Below are 13,466 nucleotides of genomic sequence, written 5' to 3'. Positions count from 1 at the left end.
TTTTTAAATTGTATTTGACACATAGTATAAGTTTAAGGTATACAAATATGTTAAGGTATACAAAGCATACAGTGCATACAAGAGTGTGTATCCTATGTGTTAAGGTATACAAATACAAACAATATGATTTGTTTGTATTTGACATATTTATATATTATAATATGATTAATATTGTGGCATTAGTTAGCACCTGTGGACTGCCTAATCTGCTTATTTTCCCTCTATTTCTATAGAAATGTGCATCACTGAATGGCCAGAGGATTTCTCCTTTTTTATGTTCCCTTATGTTCTTTTATTCTTTTTTCTCTCAGAGCTGGACTCTTGAAATGAATTATTGTTTTCTAATTTATTACCGGCTAATAATTTGGGGAGGCATTTTCACGTGAAATACTGTTAGATTGATATTTAGGGACATTATGTGCTTTAAGTATGTAGAAGTGTTTAATTGTCCCCCAACCCCACACCCCCGCCACTAATTCTGAGGAGCAGAAATTGTCTTTTCTTACTTCATAATTACACAATAAATACTGATTGCTTTAAAACTTTAGCACGTGACATTACTTTGGTAATTAAATTCATTGTTTTTGTCATAGATGCTTGATTTGTTACTTTGTTTTGCAGATTAACTAAACTCCAGATATTAGAACTTAGAGAAAACCAGTTGAAAATGTTGCCAAAGTAAGTAAAGGTGCTGTCTTTTCTAAAATAAGAATTTTTAAAGATTTTATTTTTGAAGATTTTCATTTTTAAGTAATCTCTACACCCAATGTGGGGCTTGAATTTATAACCCCCAAGAGCAGAGGTCACATGCTCTACTGACTGAGCCAGCCAGGCGCCCCAAGAATTTTGAATTCTTGTGTCCTTAGAGAAATGTTAACTTTGTAATACCTAAAATATGAGTGAAAATTATTCTAAAAGGCTGACATTTGTGTTCACATTATAATTAGTTGTGTTGAATATAAAACTTGTGCATCTGTTGTTGGTATTTTGTAGTGATTGCATAGCTTTCTGGAACTCGGTCTTGTGTTACAAATATCAATATGTACATAAAGCTCACATGAGCCCCAGATAGAGGTCCCAGTTCATATACTAGAGCTCGTATATCGTATTTATTATTGAAATCAATAGAGTCTTCATGTGAAGTCGGATAACTATAATTCTAAGAATTTGTCTGGTTTTGTAGTCTGCTGTAAATTAAAAGTGGGATGGAGGGCCCCCTACTGGTAAGCTAACATTAGAAGAGATGGCCATCCAAAAGCAAATAAGATCAAACTAAAACAGGTCTACAGAATTATAATGCCCTGTAGTCTGTGTCCACTTATGAGTACCTTAAAACTTATTGAGTTCATTGCTACATTCTTACATTGTAAGCATTGGCAAAATACAGTCTTTTTAAATCTGGCCCACTGTTCATTTTTGTAAATAAAGTTTCACTGGAAACACATTTATTCATTTACAAATTGCCTATGGCTTCTTTTGCTTTATAGTGTTAGAGTCGGGTAGCTGTGACAGAGACTGTATTCAAAGCATAAATTATTTATTACCTGGACCTTTACAGAAAATGTTACCAATTTCTGTTGTGATTGAATTGTCAAGAGTTAATTGTTACCTCTTAAGGGAGGTTATCTCCAGTTACCCAGGAGTTAGTTCTCATTACTCAAATTCTTTGGCATCTTATTTATATCTGTTATAAAATTTATCACATAATTCTTAGGCTTTTATACATTTTACTCCCATTTTTACCCGACCAATTTATATGCATGTGCATATGTGCTTGTAACCTTCCCCATGACTATAAGTCTTTGGAGGACAAAGAACATATCTAGTTTTGATTCCCAGAAGACATTATGTATTAACTGAGTAATTGTTCAGTGCACGAATGATTGTACTTACAGTGACAGTTGTGAGTATATGGAAATTATCCATATTAAATTAAAAAAGATTTAAATATTTTACAGATATGGTACTGGCATTGATAACTCATTAGTTCAAAACTTGACTGCTTTCTAAGAGATTTGAATAAGATGTAAATTGGGGCACCTGGGTGGCTTAGTGGATTGAGTGTCTGACTCTTGATCTCAGCTCAGATCTTGATCTCAGAACATGAGTTCAAGCTTCACATTGGGCTCTGTGCTGGGTGTGAAGTCTACTTAAAAAAAAAAAAAAAAAGTTGTAGAGGTACCTGGGTAACTCAGTCAGTTAAGCATCTGACTTCAGCTTAGGTCATGATCTCATGTCGTGAGTTCAAGTCCTGCTTTGGACTCTCAGCTGTCAGCATGGGGACCCACTTGGGATCCTCTGTCTCTGTCTCTCTCTCTCACTCTGTCCCTCCCCCATGCTTTCACTGTCTCTCAAAAATAAATAAAACTTAAAAACAGATGTAAATTGTTTGCTGAAATAGATCTTTCCTGTTTTCTTTTCTTTTTTTTTTTTTTAATTTATTTCTAGGAGAGAGAGAGAGACAGCGTGAGCAGGGGAGGGTCAGAGAGAGAGGGAGATACAGACTCTGAAATAGGCTCCAGGCTCTGAGCTGGCTGTCAGCACAGAGCCTGACACGGGGCTCGAACCCACGAACCGCGAGATCATGACCTAAGCGAAAGTCGAACGCTTAACCAACTAAGCCACCCAGGCGCCCCTCCTGTTTTCTTTTTAAGACTTATGATTAAAACTTTTGAGCCTTCACAACTATAAAGAGTCCGGAGTTTAAAATGTTTCAAAAGTAATATGCATTCACGTTATGTGAATGAACCCTTTTATAATCAAAGATTAGAGCAGTGGGGAAACTGTTTTAGATACGTAGCTAAGTGAAATTTAATCCCATCTCAGTCTGGAGGGCTTGGGACCAAACACACGAAGATGTGAATTTTTCCTCTGTGACATGAGAAGAAATGATAGAAAGAAGTCAAATATAAAGGAATTTTAGAGATACACAGGAAGAAATTTGAGGGGTATTGTTTTTAGTTATCCTTGAAGAAAAAAGCTAGATCATAAATGAAAAGACTTGGAAATGAAAACATAAAGTTTTGTCTTAGCATTTGAGACTTTTTAGGTATCTAAATAGGACCAAAGTTGCCAATAATGCAGGTTGAGATGGAGATGCTTCTAGGATTTTACACTATATTTCCTTGTCTGGTTTTTATTTGTTTGTTTTGAGAAAGAAAGAGAATCTTAAACAGGCTTCATCTCCAGTGCAGACCCCGATGTGGGGCTTGATCTTGCAAACTGTGAGATCAGCACCTGAGCTGAAATCAAGAAGAGTTGAACGCTTAACCGACTGAGCCATCCAGACGTCCCTGTATTTCCTTTTTAATTATATACATCTGTTACTCACTTTTTCATAAGTCACTTTTAAAACCTCACTTCCTAAAGATATCATTCATAATTGAATTTTTCCAGTGCACTACTTTTCTTTTTTGTACTCTTGTATTACTTAACTATTGATGTAGTGTTTAACTGGTATGTGTAGATTTGCTATGTTCTTTTGTCATTTTTAAGAATATTGAATTAAGAAGAATAAGGTTGTTTTCTTTCAGTCTTGGCCTCCTTCCTCAGAGACCTCTCTACTTTTCTCAAATGTTTACCTGGTATGATATTATGGACATAAGAGTTTAATATCATAGCATGTAATCTTTCTACAGAAAGATCCTGGAAACACCTTTTGCTTTGTTACAAAGCAAACTAGAACTGACTTCGAGATTTTCTGGACAAAGACAGATTTGAGTAAGGGAAATAGAATTAAAGTACTTTATAGTACCTGAGATTAGGTCCTTAATAAATCTAAGTTAAGTAAAGCAGCTTTCAGGAAAAATTGGTGTGAAATAATTTAAAATAAAGGAATGTTGATAGAATGGCACATTTAAAATGGAAGGGTTGGGGAAAGTTAGCTTCCTCTTAACATTAGGTCAGTAACACTGTGGCATTACATTTATGTGTGTTTTTAAGTTTGTTAGTTTTTTCATCAAAGAGCCAGAGAAATGTTTTAAGTGAATTTTATTTTGCTTTTTCTAATTTGTTAAATTCCCAAGGAAGATAAAAATAGTCTGTGTTCTTGTGTTGTAATTTAAGGAGGCTGTTGTTTTTAATGATGTTAGTTTTTAACTTACTAGCATATTAATATATATTAATAATATGACAGTAACTATATTTTGCTTTCCTTTTGTCATCCAAAAAAATTATAACACAGAGTTCTTTATCTGGGTAGCTGGTAGTACCTAAATCTGTCAAAGACTAGGTTTCTCTAAAAATAGCAACTTAAGAGTATAAATATGTGTTTGAATTAATTAGTTAAGTTTTCTAAAATACCATTTTGATGGAGACAGAAAAATACAACTCCGTTTATTTCATTGTGAAATTAGGTTTTGTGCATTTCTCAAGTCTGTAATTGCAGACAAATATTAAGTTGGAAGTTAAAAATAGTGTATTGTGCCTTTAATTTAAAATAAATTTCATCTAGTCTTGTTTTTGATTCTTATAAAATGTTATTTTGAGTTATATTGAATTTAATTTGAAACTATGGGGAGAAATGTCCTATTTACTAGTCTTAGAATTTTGAGTATTTTCAGAATCAGCTATATTGAAGTTTTATAAATATATGACAAGTCTTGAAAGAAGTTAATAATAACTATATACCTGCCAAACAATCTGATTTATTAGTTGGCTTATATGAAAATTTATTTTGTGAAAAAAATGAAAACTCAAATTCTGGTCTGTGGATTTAAACGTACTATAATTGCTTATGAATAGAAATAAAAAACTGATGAGAAGACAAAATTAGAGAATAATTTATAACTTACTTTATTTAGAAATTAAATATAGTTGACTTCTGAGAAATTATTTTTACTTTGTCAGTATGTGAAAGCCTATACATTAGATGTTACATAAGAATGTTTAATACTATTAGTTTTCAAAGCTTCCAGGTAATTAATATTTTTCTATACTTAATTCTTCATTAATCCCTTATACATAGAACCATGAATAGACTGACCCAACTGGAAAGACTGGATTTGGGAAGTAATGAATTCACAGAAGTGGTAAGTTCACACCAACCTCTATCCATAGGTCTTATGTTTGAGAACATGTGAAAATTAATGTATTTATTTCTTTACATGTTTTGAATTTTTTTAAACTGTTTATTCTTGAGGGAAAGAGACAGAGCACTAGTGGGGGAGGGACAGAGAGACACACACAAACACAGACTCTAAAGCAAGCTCCAGCCTCTGAGCTGTCAGCACAGAGCTCCATGCAGGGATTGAACCCGCAAACAGTGAGATCTTGACCTGAGCCAAAGTCAGATGCTTAACCAACCTAGTAACTGACGCACCCCTATTTCTTTGCATTTTTTAAATATAAAATAGGGTAAAGATAAACATATTTTTAAGAGAAAATATATGAAAATTCTTAATGGAAAATTAATCAAACAGTAGTGAGAATAAAATGTAAAAAAAAATGAGAAACCCATGGAAAAGGTAACTAAAAGTTTTTAGGCACACTCAGTAAACAATGTGAGAGATTATAAAGGAAAAACAAAGTTATATCAGCCTAGAGTGTATCAGAAAAGTATTTCTTGGGGTGCCTGGGTGGCTCAGTCAGTTAGGTGCCTGATGTCAGCTCAGCTCATAACCTGGGTTCGAGCCCCTCGTCGGGAACCTGCTTCAGATTCTGTGTCTTCCTCCCTCTCTCCTCCCCTTCCTCACCTTCCTCTCCATTTCTCTCTGTCTCAAAAATGAATAAACGTTTTTATTTATAAACATAAAGATTTTTAAAAAGCACTTCTGAATCAAAAGCTCCTTAGGTGTATTGGTCAAGAATTTATTCAAAGATAAAATATTTTTCTATAATTTTACTTAATAGCTAAAGGGAAAACATTGAGTGAAACAATTGTTATTTTTGAGTTTGCATTAAGACTTCTGGATTGTTTTTGCTTTGTGTGCAAAGTGTGCAATGATGTGGAATCAGAAAGGAAAGGAGTATGTAAATTGATTTTTGTCTTTAGTGAGTTCTCCAAAAGAACTCGGAAAATAAGCTAGATATTTTTTTTTTTAAAGGAATTCGTGGACCTAAATATCGTCATTAAAATTTTTTACATTGTTTTTTTTAAATTACGGTTGATTTCAAAAGACAGTCTTTTTTTTTTAATTCTAGTATCATTGACATGCAGTATTACGTTACTTTTAGACGTGTCATGTAGTAATTCAGCACGTGATCATAATGTAATTCTGTATGTTACTCATCAAGAGCACTCTTAATCCCCTTCACCTATTCTTCGCATCCCCGCATCCATTTCCTTCAGTTTGCTCTCTGTAGTTGAGATTCTGATTCTGGGTTTGTCTCTCTTTTTTTTTTTTTTTTTTATTCATTTGATTTGTTTTTTAAATTCCACATGTAAGTGAAATCATGTGGTATTTGTCTTTGTCTGACAGACTTAGTTTGCTTAGCGTTATGCTCTAGAGCCATTCATGTTGCAGATAGCAAGATCTCATTCTTTTTTATGTTTGAGTAATATTCCATTGTATCTGTATATACTACATCTCCTTTATCCATTCATCTATCGATGGACGCTTGGGCTGCTTCCATATTTTGGCTATATATATATAATGCTGTCATAAATATAGAGTACATATATGTTTTTTGAATTAGTGTTTTGTATTCTTTGAGTAAATACCCAGTAGTGAAATTGTTGGATCGTATTTCTTAATTTGTTAAGGTACCTCCATACTGTTTTCCATGGTGGCTGTACCAGTTTGCATTCCCACCAATGATAAGAGTATTCCTCTCCACATCCTCACCAAAACTTGTTTCTTGTATTATTGATTTTAACCATCTGACAGGTGTGATGTGATCTTTTATTGTGGGTTTTGATTTGTATTTCCCTGGTGATGAGTGACATTGAGCATCTTTTCACTTCTGTTGTCAAATGATAAGCTTAAGAACAAGAATTTCTCAGTATTGTCAGCTTCATAATTACCCAGTGGGTTATTGTATTATACATTTTTCAACAAATAGTCAGTGAACTTTCCATCTAAAGTCAATGGAAGAGCACGGTTGTTTTGGATACTTCATTTGTTTTCTGAAATACTTTCATATTCTTTATTTTAGTTGAAGATGGCTTATGATGGCTTTTATTGTGTGATGTGGAAGTTTTTACTCCTTTTGAGAAAAATACATATACTATGCTTCTTAACTTATTAAACTTAATATTTTTACATGTATTAATCTATTTCCACATTAACTATTTGAAAAATCTTAATTAATTATTGTTAATCCTGTAAATCAGCAGCTTTCAAATTCATTAGTATTTGTATGTTTTGGTCTCTAGCATTATACATTTTTTAAAAACTTAACCTTAGGATGACAACAGGTAAAGCACGAAAGAATATTTCTTTTTATCCAAGTTACACTTAGTATTCTTACCTGTATTTTTACACTAGCAGTAAGTCTAAACGATATGACTTTTATGTATTAATCATGTTATTTATTATATTGGTTAGATATTGATGGTATTCTCTGCCATCACGGTCTTAATGACTGGACACAGGTTTGTGGTGTGGTGACAGAAATACCTTTGAAGAAGGTATTCAATAGAGCCTGCAAGGGCAGAATGCCAAGATCAAATTTTGACTCAATACAAAGGTCCACTGCAACCCTCTGATTAATTTTTTGGTTGCCAACAGCATACTAAAAACAGTATTTCACTTTGTAATTGCTGGAAGTTCAAAATAACAGAATATGTGTACCATGTGCTCATGCCTTGATTTACTTACCTCTTCCTTATTAGACATTTAAGATGTTTTTTCCTCTCTCAGTCATTAGGGAGTATCCTTGTGGTTTTCATAAAAGACTAAATGTTTTTACAGATAATAATTGAGAGTATCTTTTGATTCTGCTCTTAAAAGCAGTGGGTCTTATTTCCATTTCTTTTTTTTTTTTTTAATTATTTACTGTTGAGAGAGAGAGAGTGTGTGTGTGTGTGTGTGTGTGTGTGTGTGTGTGTGAGTGGGAGAGAGGCAGTGAGAGGAAGACACAGAATGCAAAGCAGGCTTTAGGTTCGAAGCTGTCAGCACAGAGCCCGATGCGGGGCTGAAACTCAGAAGCTATGAGATCATGACCTGAGTTGAAGTCAGACACTTAACCAGTTGAGCCACCCATGCGCCCCTTATTTTTATTTCTTTATTTATTTTATAAATACTTGAGCCTGCTCTGTAATGAAAAGCTTAACTGAGTTTTATGCTCTTCTGGAATGACTATCTTTGAGTTCTTTTTTAGTAATATAACTGTAATAACTATAATATAGTGGAAAGTCTCAAATCTTGGCTCTGCTCCCCACCCCTACCCCTCCAGTTATTTACTTAATGTTTTAAAATAGAAGTCATCATTAGAAGTTCCCTGGAGCTTCTTTTGCCAAACAAAAACTTTCAACTAAAGTATTGAACCTCTTTACCCCCTTCTTATCCAAATAGCCTGAAGTACTTGAACAACTAAGTGGATTGAAAGAATTTTGGATGGATGGGAATAGACTGACCTTTATTCCAGGGGTACGTATATCAAACTTTAAATGGATTCTCTTACTGCTCTCTGTTCTTTGCAGTTTTATGAATTGTACATTTTCTGATTACTTTTTTTTAAAAAAAAGAATAGTTGTCTAATTTTTAATAGTATTAAATAGAAATAAATGACATTTTTTTTTTACCATCAATACATCCTTGATTAAGATCAGAAAATTTCCATAGTAAACATTTGTAATATAATCTCTTTTTAATAATCTGGACTGTAAACTCTCCCATGGCTGCAGTTGAGTTTATATCCTAATTCATTTTGTCCCGAAAATTGTTAAGTAGGATATTTTCCATGTAATTTCTGCCTTATCAACTGATGTTTGTTTATTCCCATACCTGAAGAACATAAGATTTACCTGTATGTGCTATTGCCCTAGCCAGTGGTGACAGCTGAGTTCCCAAAGAAAAATGTGTTTTCATTGTCACTCTACTAAGGTCTTAGCAGAATCTCTTAGCTTTATTACTGAATACATTCCTTATGGCATTTTTTAAAAGTTTGTTTATTTTGAGAGAGATTGAGAGAGAGAGACAGTACACAAGCAGGGGAGGAGCAGAGAGAAGGGGGGAGAGAGAACCCCAAGCAGGTTCCACAGTATCAGTGCAGAGCTGGATACGGGGTTCAGTCTCACAAATGGCAGAGATCATGACCTGAGCCGAAATCAAAGAGTCAGATGCTTAACTGACTCAGCCACCCAGGCACCCCTACTCGTGTCTTTCAATAAAAAAAATTGAATCTTTTCTCTCATATAAGCATGTAGTAATGAATTATAACTTAGTATTGAGCTTATAACCTAAACTTGCCATAAATTAACTTAATAGATTCATTAGATTTCCGTTTTTTACTTCTAGTTTATTGGTAGTTTGAAACAGCTCACATATTTGGATGTTTCCAAAAATAATATTGAAATGATTGAAGAAGGAATTTCAGCATGTGAAAACCTTCAGGACCTCCTGTTATCAAGCAATTCACTTCAACAACTGCCTGAGACTATTGGTTTGTATTGCTTTCTAATTCATGTAATTCGTTTTTACTAATTCACAAATTACCTTTCTGTCATTGCTATGCTGAAAGTTTTCATATATCAAATTTCAGTTATTATGAGCTTTTTTTTTTTTTTTTGGTTTATTTATTTAGTTAGTTTTTTGAGAGAGATAGAACACATGATGTGGGAGGGACAGAAAGAGAATCCCAAGGAGACTTCACACTATCAGCTCAGAGCCCAACATGGGGCTCAGAACTCACAAACTATGAGATCATGACCTGAGCCAAAATCAAGAGTCTCTTGCTCAACCACCTGGAAGCCACCCAGAGACCCTCATTATGACCTAGTTTTGTTGTACTGCCAGTCACAAATCTTAGATAACTTGTTTTCCTCATGTGATCACTTACACATTTTACTTCCTAGTTGATATTACTCCAATTGTCTTTATGGAAATGTCATTTTTATCACTCTAATAAAACTGTGACTAACTTCTAATCATAGCCCTTATCTAGTAACTTTTTTCAGTCTTCTTTCATTTTAGACTCACAAATGAGAAAGCAAATCCTATGAGAGTCTATATATGTATAGTTGCTTGTAGTCTAATGATGCTTCAAGGAAGTGGAATTACTTTTTTGAAGAACCAAAAATGTAAACGTTGCCATCTTCATGATGTTTAAACATAAGAACCAAAAAATATTTTTACACACTTGTCAAGTTACATAGTTGTTTTAGCTCATGTTACATTTTGCAAATTCTGCTACAACTTATTCACCACTTTTAAATTCAGGCTTGGTTCTTATTGTTTTAGTATTTAGAATACAGAGAATAGTTTGTTACACACCTACTATTTCCTTTTTGTTTGTGTTCACTTGTGCCATGGCATTGTTTTAAGGAGCAGGGCTACAGCTGTGACAAAGCAGACAGAAGTCCCTACATTTATGAACCTTACATTTTAGCAGGAGTAAAATAGATAAATACATACTAATGTTAAAAAGTGATATATAGGTGAAAACTGAAAATACAGAGTAAGGGAGTACATAGTGATGAGATTAGGAGGGATGAGGTGAGATGAGGTTGGTTTCTCTTTTAGGTAGGTTGACTAAGAAAGTTCTACATGATTCCTGTCAAATGTAATATGTGCTCACATTGACCATTGCTTGACTTGCTTCTAGTTCAAGCTGGAAAATTGTGTATTATTTCTTCCCTCAAATAGGTTCGTTGAAGAATATAACAACTCTTAAAATAGATGAAAATCAGTTAATGTATCTGCCAGACTCTATAGGAGGGTAAGATTTTTCTGACTCACTAGATGACTTGGCTTTCATTCAGTTGTATATATCTGTGTTTATATTATGTATGTTTCATTCAGCCAAATTTTATATATATATATTTTTTTTTTTCAGATAAGTGCATAAATAGCATCTAAGGGAGATTCCATACGCATTTAAATAAGTAATTGGTTACAGGTTGGATATATTTATAACAGAGACTATTTTAATTGTTAAGTTTAGTGGAGATACCGATTTGCTAGATTTGTTACAGTCAAGTTCCAGTGTTTATATGTTTTAAGGATTTGGGTTATATATAGGAAACTTTAAAAATAATGTATTTTCTATTTTAATTAAAGATTAGTATCAATAGAAGAACTGGATTGTAGCTTCAATGAAGTTGAAGCTTTGCCTTCATCTGTTGGACAGCTTACTAATTTAAGAACCTTTGCTGCAGATCATAATTATTTACAACAGTTACCCCCAGAGGTACTGTATTTTAAACTTGTATTGAATTTTTTTCATATTGTTTATTATGGCTATCCAGTGTGGTTTTTTTCTGTTTTCTTTCAGAAATAATTATGTAACTAAGTTATTTATTTTCTGATAATAATTAGCTATGCTGTTTTACAGAGATACCAACTTTTCTTTATACATGAAAATTAATAATTAAAAAGAAAATATGATTCCTTTTATAAATAAGAAGAACATTTTCATAACTCTGGAAAATTATATTTTACCTATATCTTTTAAGCAGTAGGCCAGAATTTTGATCCCCAACTTCATGTTTCTCTTTCAGATTGGAAGCTGGAAAAATATAACTGTCCTATTTCTCCATTCCAATAAACTTGAGACACTTCCAGAGGAAATGGGTGATATGCAAAAATTAAAAGTCATCAATTTAAGTGACAATAGGTTTGTAATGATGTTGGCTTATAGAAGACACTGAATGGATGAAATTAAAGTTTCATTATATGCTAGAAAATCAAATGCATGTTGTTCTATTCATACATTTTATTTTTATTTATTTATGTTTTCAATATTTTTAATGTTTATTTTTGAGAGAGAAAGAGAGAGAGCATGAGCAGGGAAGGAGCTGAGAGAGGAAGACATGGAATCTGAAGCAGGCTCCAGGCTCTGACCTTTCAGCAGAGAGCCCAACATGGGGCTCGAACCCACAGACTCTGAGATCATGACCTGAGCTGAAGTCAGACACTTAACTGACTGAGCCACCCAGGCACCCCTTATTTTTGGTTTTTAAATAGAATTTTCATTTGAAAGAATGACCTGATTTTACTTGTGGTTTTATACTGTGGTTATTTGTCACAGTTCATTTTGTGTCCACTTCAGCCGTATAACTTACAGTTTTAGCTGCACAGCTATTCTTTCCTTATAGTCACCTTTAAAAAAAAAAATTTAATATTTCTTTTTGAGACAGACAAAGAGTATGAGTGGGGGAGGAGCAGACAGAGCAAGACACAGAATCCAAAACAGCCCCAGGCTCTGAGCTGTCAGCACAGAGCCTGATGTGAGGCTTGAACCCATAAACCGTGAGACCATGACCTGAGCCAAAGTTGGACACTCAACTGACTGAGCCACCTAGGCACCCATCTTATAGTCACCTTTATTATCCCTAAAGTCCGATCTTCACCCTAATACTGCTGCTGAATGGCACAGCTTTTAATCTGATCTACTACTCCCTCTATATTCTGAGTAGAGATGTGATCAGGCACCCATTCACATAGCTTCGGCAACACAGTCAAGGTGCAGAGTAAATAGATCACTAGAGCTGCTAAATTGGAATAACGTTTAAGTTAAGAACAGATTATCTGTAATGTTTCCTGAAGTAAAGTTACTAACGATAAAAGAATGGTTGTAGAGCAGTTTTACATTTTGCTTTCATAGTATCTTACAAAGCATTCAAAACCATACTATGAAATAGTACGATACATAATGCCATTTTATGAGGAGAAAATTAAAACTTGAATTTAAGATGACTCACTTAGCTTGTAAAGCAGAGCTTTAACATGAGCCCAGTTTTCTGACTAATCAGCATATTCAGACTGTTCCATTTTATTTAAGAATAACTACTGCTTCTTTTTAAAAAATTCAGTCCGGACAATAAACTATTTTTTAAAAATAAAAAATAAATAAATAAATAAAAAAGGAAAAAAAATTCAGTCCTGATTTCTGTCCATACTTAGTACCCCAAAGCTACAGCTCTAGGTTCTAGCAAATTGCGGTGAAGGATAGGCACAGCAGAGCAGATAGGTATGATAAGATAGAAGGTTTAAGTAGATACTCTGTTTTAAATAGGGTGCTGTTTTAATGACATTTGGCATTCTAATGAGTTCTTTATACTACTTTGTGTTTTACTCATTACAATGTTTAAATAGTCTTTGGAAATGAAAAGTCTGTCTCACAATGAAACATAGAACAGGGCATTTTTTTATTAACAAAATTTAAGAGTTCCTATAATAATTTGTTCTTTTAAAAAAAATATTTTTCAGGGTGCCTGGGTGGCTCAGTCGGTTGGGCATACGACTTTGGCTCGGGTCATGCTCTTGTGGTACATGAGTTCGAGCCCCACATCGGGCTCTGTGCTGACAGCTCAGAGCCTGGAGCTTGCTTAGGATTCTGTGTCTTCCTCTCTCGCTGCCCCT

At 33.8% G+C, this 13,466-nt stretch overlaps 1 protein-coding gene across 7 annotated transcripts in view; it reads left to right on the top strand.

Moving 5' to 3' along the window:
• Window positions 1-13,466, top strand: part of ERBIN (erbb2 interacting protein) — a 126,991-nt gene that overhangs the window by 68,894 nt on the left and 44,631 nt on the right. For all 7 annotated transcript variants that reach the window (XM_039255520.1, XM_039255519.1, XM_039255517.1 and 4 more), the window contains exons 7-13: window positions 622-678; window positions 4,967-5,030; window positions 8,457-8,531; window positions 9,402-9,546; window positions 10,749-10,821; window positions 11,163-11,292; window positions 11,603-11,718. In XM_039255520.1, coding sequence (XP_039111451.1) covers window positions 622-678; window positions 4,967-5,030; window positions 8,457-8,531; window positions 9,402-9,546; window positions 10,749-10,821; window positions 11,163-11,292; window positions 11,603-11,718 — 660 coding nt within the window. The remainder of the gene's footprint in view (window positions 1-621; window positions 679-4,966; window positions 5,031-8,456; window positions 8,532-9,401; window positions 9,547-10,748; window positions 10,822-11,162; window positions 11,293-11,602; window positions 11,719-13,466) is intronic.

This window comes from Hyaena hyaena, unplaced genomic scaffold (assembly GCF_003009895.1).
Source record: "Hyaena hyaena isolate Hyena2069 unplaced genomic scaffold, ASM300989v1 scaffold_530, whole genome shotgun sequence".
Taxonomy (NCBI): domain Eukaryota; kingdom Metazoa; phylum Chordata; class Mammalia; order Carnivora; family Hyaenidae; genus Hyaena; species Hyaena hyaena.
The sequence above is the reverse complement of the archived record's forward strand: the minus strand, read 5'-3'. Positions and strand labels throughout refer to the sequence as shown.